Genomic DNA, 7,621 nt, shown 5'->3' with positions numbered 1-7,621 from the left:
CTGTTTGGTGGCATGATTAGTTACTTTCCAGCTGGGCAGATAAGCAAGTTGATGCTTTTTCAATGACTTCTGATTGCAGCGTGCGATGGCCCTTTAATTCAAGCCTGTCATATCGCTGGCGAAGCATTAGGAGCGAGTTTGTGATTTCCATGTTTCACTGCACTCGTCCCTTCAATTCACCACTAACAACGGGGAGAGCTGTCGAGCTCCTCCGTTATTTCAGGAGCGATTTCTGCCCCATTAACTTTCAAAAGGAAATTGGATAAACATGTGAAGTGGAAAAATTTGCAGGGCTACGGGGAAAGAGCAGGGGAGTGGGACTAACTGAATAGCTCTTCCAAAGAGCCAGCACAGACGTGATGGGTCGAATGGCCTCCTTCTGTGCTATATCATTCCATGATTCTAAGAATGAGAGATAAACAAGATCAAAGTTAAGACAACTGTGTGCTGGACCTTCGGAACTGAGAGAAGAACAAGTCCACTTATGGTTATACTGCCCAGTAACAAACTTTAGAAAGAAAACATAAAACCACTGTTCCCAACAATTTTTCAGCAGAACCGTGTGTCACATTTGAACAGAGCGGTGCATGAGAGGAACCTCTGATCGCTCAAGACAAAGGGCCTGAGTTCTCCTTCATTCTTGAGTTGTCCTCGCCAGGATAGGATAAGGTTGTATGAGAAGGTACTACTTTCTTTCTGGTAAAACTGTCGGATCTGAATGTCAAACGAGATTCTTTAGAAAATAACTAGTGTCTCCCTTAATCATTGGCCTTTCCAACCCTGAACTGGGAAATCTCACCCCCCCAACCATTAACGGTTCTGAAGAGCATCTCTACCAGTCCTTTAACCTTCCAATAAAGTACTTCCAACAGCAGACCAGCACTGACGTCCATGACACCTGACATTGCAGTATTAGTTACAACGCAGACACCCAGCAAACAAAGTCAGAATTGCAATCGGTTTAACATTTTAATGATTTGTACAAATACCATGAACCAACATTATCGCTCAGGTATCAACCCACACTGCCTTTCTAAAGAGATCTCTTTGCTACTCTAGTGCTCCTACAGGGTGCTCCACTTGTGGCTTCAGCATGGTGGGGGAGTGGGGGGGGGATGAAAGGCTACTGTGGCTCAGTCAGGGCTTGAGATGCTCGTTGTCGGCGATCTCTAAGAGCTCGAGTGCGAGATGGCCTGGCTGCAGACTGCAGTATCTCTGCTGCCACCGGAGCAGTCTGGTCGAGTGGTTGAAGATGTGGTGAGGGAACAGACGTGCTGTGGTTCTGATAGAGGGCAGCATGTGCCAGTCCCATTGCGCCATTGTCACTCCCACGTAGCCATGACTCAGCACTGCCACTGACTTGTGGGAGAGCAGACTGTAGGAGGTCTGTGACACGACTGAAGCCCTTATCAATACGTCCCCCAAGCCTTTCCAAGCCAGAGGAGATGGTGCAGGCCAGAGCCTGAATGGCACCAGTCTGAGCTTCGATCAATGATGCCAGTGCAGGTGCCACAGGCTCCTGAACAGAGGGTCTCACTGCAGCGTCCATAGAGCTGACCACACGCTCCATGGTAGACTGCAGAGTGGTGATGCCTTGAGGTAGAACTCCACACAATATGGAAGCGGACTCCTCTACGCTCTCAGACAGGGTGAGGCAGCTCCTTGACAGGCTGTCCAATGCCTCGAGCAACTGATGATGCACATGGAAGATCTTTCTTTTAAAGGCTGGGCCGCTCAAATCTGTTTCTCTGTGCTCCTCAGCATAGCTAGAATCAGAGCTCGCCCTTCGGCCATCCGTCTCCCGCACTGTCCTTCCCACTACGGTCAGCTCCTGCTCACTATTACCGAATGATTCACCCTGTGTATATCCTTCTAACTGACCACCTCTCCCACCGCACATGCTGATTTCTGTGCTGGTGTATTGGAAGGATGGAGCTGGTGATGGAGTATCTTCTGTACGGTGGTCCCCCTCCATCTCTTGCACAGCAGGGCCCAAGTAATGGGATAGATCTGGAAAAAGGGGAGAGGGACAAGGGTCAGTGAGTACTGGGAAGGTTAGGCAGGGGCAGATTAGTGGCAGCACAATGCAGCTCCAGGTTACCACACTGCCTGTGTGATTGCTTAAGGAAAGAGAGAAGAGGGTTTGTTAAAGAAAATCACGTTTGACTAACTTGATTGAATTCTCTGATGAAATAACGGAGAGGGTTGATGAGGGTACCGCGGTTGATGTTGTGTATATGGACTTTCAAAAGGCATTTGATAAAGTACCACATAATTGTTAGCAAAATTAAAGCCCATGAGATTAAAGGAACAGTGGCAGCGTGGATACAAAATTGACTACGGGACAGAAAGCAGAGAGTAGTGGTGAACGGTTGTTTTTCTAACTGGAGGAAGGTGTACAGTGGTGTTCCCCAGGGGTCGGTACTAGGACCACTGCTTTTTTGATACATATTAATGACTTGGACTTGGGTCTACAAGGCACAATTTCAAAATCTGCAGATGACACAAAACTCGGAAACGTAGAAAATAATATGGAGGATAAACGGGTCTTTTTCCGGGTGGCAGGCAGTGACTAGTGGGGTACCGCAGGGATCAGTGCTTGGGCCCCAGCTATTCATAATATATATCAATGATTTGGATGAGGGAACTAATGTAACATTTCCAAGTTTGCGGACGACACAAAGCTGGGGTGGAATGTGAGCTGTGAGGAGGATGCAAAGAGGCTCCAATGTGATTTAGACAAGTTGGGTGAGTGGGCAAGAACATGGCAGATGCAGTATAACGTGGATAAATGTGAGGTTATCCACTTTGGTTGTAAAAACAGAAAGGCAGATTATTATCTGAATGGTGATAGATTGGGAAAAGGGGAGGTGCAACGTGACCTGGGTGTCCTTGTACACCAGTCGCTGAAAGCAAGCATTCAGGTGCAGCAAGCAGTTAGGAAGGCGAATGGTATGTTGGCCTTCATTGCAAGAGGATTTGAGTACAGGAGTAGGGATGTCTTACTGCAGTTATACAGGGCCTTGGTGAGACCACATCTGGAGTATTGTGTGCAGTTTTGGTCTCTTTATCTGAGGAAGGATATCTTTGCCATGGAGGGAGTGCAACGAAGGTTTACCAGACTGATTCCTGGGATGGCAGGACTGATGTATGAGGAGAGACTGGGTCAACTGAGCTTATATTCACTCGAGTTTAGAAGAGAGGTGATCTCATCGAAACATATAAAATTCCAACAGGACTAGACAGACTAGATGCAGGGAGGATGTTCCCGATGGCTGGGGAGTCCAGAATCAGGGGTCACAGTCTCAGGATAAGGGGTATGCCATTTAGAACCGAGATGAGGAGACATTTCTTCACTCAGAGGGTGGTGAACCTGTGGAATTCTCTACCACAGAAGGCAGTGGAGGCCAAGTCATTAGATGTATTCAAGGAGATAGATATATTTCTTAATGCTAAGGGATCAAGGGATATGGGGAAAAAGTGGGACCAGGTCCTGAGTTGGACGATCAGCCATGATCATTTTGAATGGTGGAGCAGGCCCGAAGGGCCGAATGACCTACTCTTTCTCCTATTTTCTATGATAGCAACTGACTTCAGGAGGACGTAGACAGACTGGTGAAATGGGCGGACAGATGGCAGATGAAATTTAATGCAGTGAAGTGTGAAGTGATGAATTTTGGTGGGAGGAATTAGGAAAGGCAATATAAACTAAATGGTACAATTTTAAAGGGACTGCAGGAACAGAGAGACCTGGGGGTACGCATACACAAGTCATTGAGGGTGGTAGGACAAGTTGAGAAAGCTGTTGGGGAATTAACAGAGGCATAGAGTACAAAAGCAAAGAATTTATGCTAAATCTTTATAAATCACTAGTTAGGCCTCAGCTGGAGTATGTGGCCAATTCTGGGCACCACACTTTAGGAAGGATGTCAAGGCCTTAGAAAGGGTGCAGAGGAGATTTACTAGAATGGTGCCAGGGATGAGGGGCTTCAGTTATGTGGAGAGACTGGAGAAGCTGGAGTTGTTCTCCTTAGAATGGAGAAGGTTAAGGGGAGATTTGATCGAGGTGTTCAAAATCATGAGCAGTTTTGACAGTAAATAAGGAGAAACTATTTCCAGAGGCAGAGGGGTCGGTAACCAGAGGACACAGATTTAAGGTGATTGACAAAAGAGACAGAGGCAACATGCATTTTTTTTTAGCAGCGAGTTGTTATGATCTGGAATTCACTGCCTGAAAGGGTGGTGGAAACAGATTCAATAATAACTTTCAAAGGGGAATTGGATAAATACTTGAAGAAAAAACATTTACAGGGATATGGTGAAAGACCTGGGAAATGGAACTAATTGGATAGCTCTTTCATACAGCCGGCACAGGCACGATGGGCCGATTGGCCTCCTCCAGTGCTGTACCTACTATGATGCTAGAAGAGAAATAGGCAGTTACCCTGCTGTACTCGGCCTCCAGCCTCGCCGTTCTCAATGCTTTTCCTGCTGTATATCTCTACGATGTCCAGAGCTTCCTGCTCCATCTGCGTGATAGCTTGAATGGAGTTTGGCCTTTCCCCGCTACTGCTTGGATTCCTTGGTTTGTGTGCCAGCTTGTCCTGCCGAAAGAGTGGGAGTGAGTTAGTGTCTGGTTGTTGTAATGGGCTGTGCAGATATGTGAGGCAGCTCCTTATAGTGTGGATGTAGCAAGTTGTGAGCAGAATGGGGAGGTGGCCTGGTCTATGCAACTCATCCTCTCAATTAAACCCTTTTAGCCCCGGTATCATTCTGGTAAATCTGCACTGCACTCCCTCCAAGGCTAATATATCCTTCCTGAGATGCGGTGCCCAGAACTGAACCCAGTCTCCAGATGGGGTCTAACCAGAGCTCTGTACAGCTGGAACATAACTTCCACCCCTTTGCACTCCAGCCCCTGAGATAAAGGCCACCATTCCATCAAGCAGTACTTACTCACCAATAACCTGCTCACCGATGCTCAGTTTGGGTTCCGCCAGGACCACTCGGCTCCAGACCTCATTACAGCCTTGGTCCAAACATGGACAAAAGAGCTGAATTCCAGAGGTGAGGTGAGAGTGACTGCCCTTGACATCAAGGCAGCATTTGACCGAGTGTGGCACCAAGGAGCCCTAGTAAAATTGAAGTCAATGGGAATCAGGGGGAAAACTCTCCAGTGGCTGGAGTCATACCTAGCACAAAGGAAGATGGTAGTGGTTGTTGGAGGCCAATCATCTCAGCCCCAGGACATTGCTGCAGGAGTTCCTCAGGGCAGTGTCCAAGGCCCAACCATCTTCAGCTGCTTCATCAATGACCTTCCCTCCATCATAAGGTCAGAAATGGGGATGTTCGCTGATGACTGCACAGTGTTCAGTTCCATTCGCAACCCCTCAAATAATGAAGCAGTCCGAGCCCGCATGCAGCAAGACCTGGACAACATCCAGGCTTGGGCTCATAAGTGGCAAGTAACATTCGCGCCAGACAAGTGCCAGGCAATGACCATCTCCAACAAGAGAGAGTCTAACCACCTCCCCTTGACATTCAACGGCATTACCATCGCCGAATCCCCCACCATCAACATCCTGGGGGTCACCATTGACCAGAAACTTAACTGGACCAGCCATATAAATACTGTGGCTACGAGAGCAGGTCAGAGGCTGGGTATTCTGCGGCGAGTGACTCACCTCCTGACTCCCCAAAGCCTTTCCACCATCTACAAGGCACAAGTCAGGAGTGTGATGGAATACTCTCCACTTGCCTGGATGAGTGCAGCTCCAACAACACTCAAGAAGCTCGACACCATCCAAGATAAAGCAGCCCGCTTGATTGGCACCCTATCCACCACCCTAAACATTCACTCCCTTCACCACCGGCGCACTGTGGCTGCAGTGTGTACCATCCACAGGATGCACTGCAGCAACTCGCCAAGGCTTCTTCGACAGCACCTCCCAAACCCGCGACCTCCACCACCTAGAAGGACAAGGGCAGCAGGCACATGGGAACAACACCACCTGCACGTTCCCCACCAAGTCACACACCATCCCGACTTGGAAATATATCGCCGTTCCTTCATTGTCACTGGGTCAAAATCCTGGAACTCCCTTCCTAACAGCACTGTGGGAGAACCTTCACCACATGAACTGCAGCAGTTCAAGAAGGCGTCTCACCACCACCTTCTCGAGGGCAATTAGGGATGGGCAATAAATACTGGCCTCGCCAGCGACGCCCACATCCCATGAACGAATAAAAATAAAATTCGACATTTTAATTAATTTTTGCTCCTGTCCATTAGTTTTTAGTGAGTTCTGTATTTGAACCTCTGTATCTCTCTGCTCGTCCACAGTTCCGAGCTTCTTGCCGTTTAGAAAATTCTCCAATCTATCGTTTAGGTCCAAAGTGGAGGAGCTCACACTTCCCCACACTGAACTCCATCTGCCCCAATTTTGTCCACTCACTGAATCTCTCAATGTCCTGATGCAACTTTCTGCTCCCACCGACACTATTTACAGTGCTAGTGTTGTCTGCAAACTTGGGATAGTGTTCTATTCCTTTGTTTAAGTCATTTATAAATATAGTGAAAAGCTGTGCCCCCAGTACAGAACCCTGGGTCCATCACTAGTCTTATATGACCAATCAGTGTACATAACCACGATCCCTACTCTCTATCTACTACCACCCAACAAATTCCCTATCCAAGCCAATAACCGGATTCCAATTCAATGCACTCTCATTTTTGTTAAGAGTCTCTTATGTGGAACCTTATTGAATGCTTTCTTGAAATCCATACAAATAACATCCACAGACACTCTCTTATCCACCACACTGGTGCAGCGTTGCCTTAAAATCTGCCTAGAACCAGCACGAGTTTATACTCACCCTCGCAGTCCGGGTAAGGTCGTTGAACTTCTTCCGACACTGCAGCCATGTCCTTGGGGTAATGCTTTTGAAATTGACATGAAGAGCCACCTCCCTCCAGGCCTGGCGCAGTGTCTGCCTGGGCATCTTCCTGCCATCAGAGGGGAAAAGGACTTCCCTGTGGGCCCTCACCTGCTCCACCAGAACCTTGAGCGCTGCATCACTAAACCTTGGTGCTCTGGGCTCAGACATTGCTCAAGGGGCCAAATTCCCAAATGCAGACAAAAATACTACTCGAGTGAAGCACAGAGTGATTTAAGATCGCGCCATAATTCAGCGTCGGATGCGCCGGAAATCTGACCGCCGGAAATCCCGCCCTCCAAATTGGCGAAAGGGCGTAAAGGACCCGGCGCTCAGAGCGCGCGCTCTCCATTGGCGCCGCTCCCGCCGGAAATCCCGCCTTTAGGCGCCGCATTGGCGCTGACATACATGGACAACCAACCAATGAGAGGGGGAGAGGCCCGTCCATCAGAGTCACTGGGGCCAATCACTGATCAGCCCCGCCCCGCGCGTCCGCCAGTACGAGGTGCGCCCGCGGTGAAAATGGCGCGTCTGTCCGGCCGGCCCGCGGGTCCCGGTGGTGATCGGGCGGCCCCCGGTTGGGCAATGGGTCTTTCTGCAGAGTCCGGTAGCTGAAGCGAGGCCGCTTTTGGTGCGAGCGTTTCCCCGGGGGGAGGAGGAGGAGGAGGAGGAGCCGGGCAGATTA

At 49.0% G+C, this 7,621-nt stretch overlaps 1 protein-coding gene across 1 annotated transcript; it reads right to left on the bottom strand.

The window, feature by feature from the left end:
- Positions 1 to 956: 956 nt before the first annotated feature.
- On the bottom strand, positions 957 to 7,210 carry LOC137309881 (uncharacterized). Its single transcript, XM_067977900.1, has 3 exons — positions 6,877 to 7,210; positions 4,445 to 4,604; positions 957 to 2,010 (listed from the first exon to the last, which is right to left on the bottom strand). Exons 1-3 carry the CDS (start codon positions 7,105 to 7,107, stop codon positions 1,124 to 1,126), a joined length of 1,278 nt encoding a protein of 425 aa, XP_067834001.1. The 5' UTR covers positions 7,108 to 7,210; the 3' UTR covers positions 957 to 1,123.
- Positions 7,211 to 7,621: the final 411 nt, after the last annotated feature.

The sequence above is a fragment of the Heptranchias perlo genome, unplaced genomic scaffold, assembly GCF_035084215.1.
Source record: "Heptranchias perlo isolate sHepPer1 unplaced genomic scaffold, sHepPer1.hap1 HAP1_SCAFFOLD_188, whole genome shotgun sequence".
Classification (NCBI taxonomy): Eukaryota; Metazoa; Chordata; class Chondrichthyes; order Hexanchiformes; family Hexanchidae; genus Heptranchias; species Heptranchias perlo.
The sequence above is the reverse complement of the archived record's forward strand: the minus strand, read 5'-3'. Positions and strand labels throughout refer to the sequence as shown.

What these genes read in the sequence shown, in the direction of transcription:
- LOC137309881 (XM_067977900.1), bottom strand. Translation starts at nt 7,107, where the DNA reads ATGTCTGAGCCCAGAGCACCAAGGTTTAGTGATGCAGCGCTCAAGGTT. An exon ending in ACCTTACCCGGACTGCGAGG is followed by an intron (nt 4,605 to 6,876) that starts GTGAGTATAAAC and finishes CTCTTTCGGCAG; the next exon opens with GACAAGCTGGCACACAAACC. An exon ending in TGGAGGCCGAGTACAGCAGG is followed by an intron (nt 2,011 to 4,444) that starts GTAACTGCCTAT and finishes CCCTTTTTCCAG; the next exon opens with ATCTATCCCATTACTTGGGC.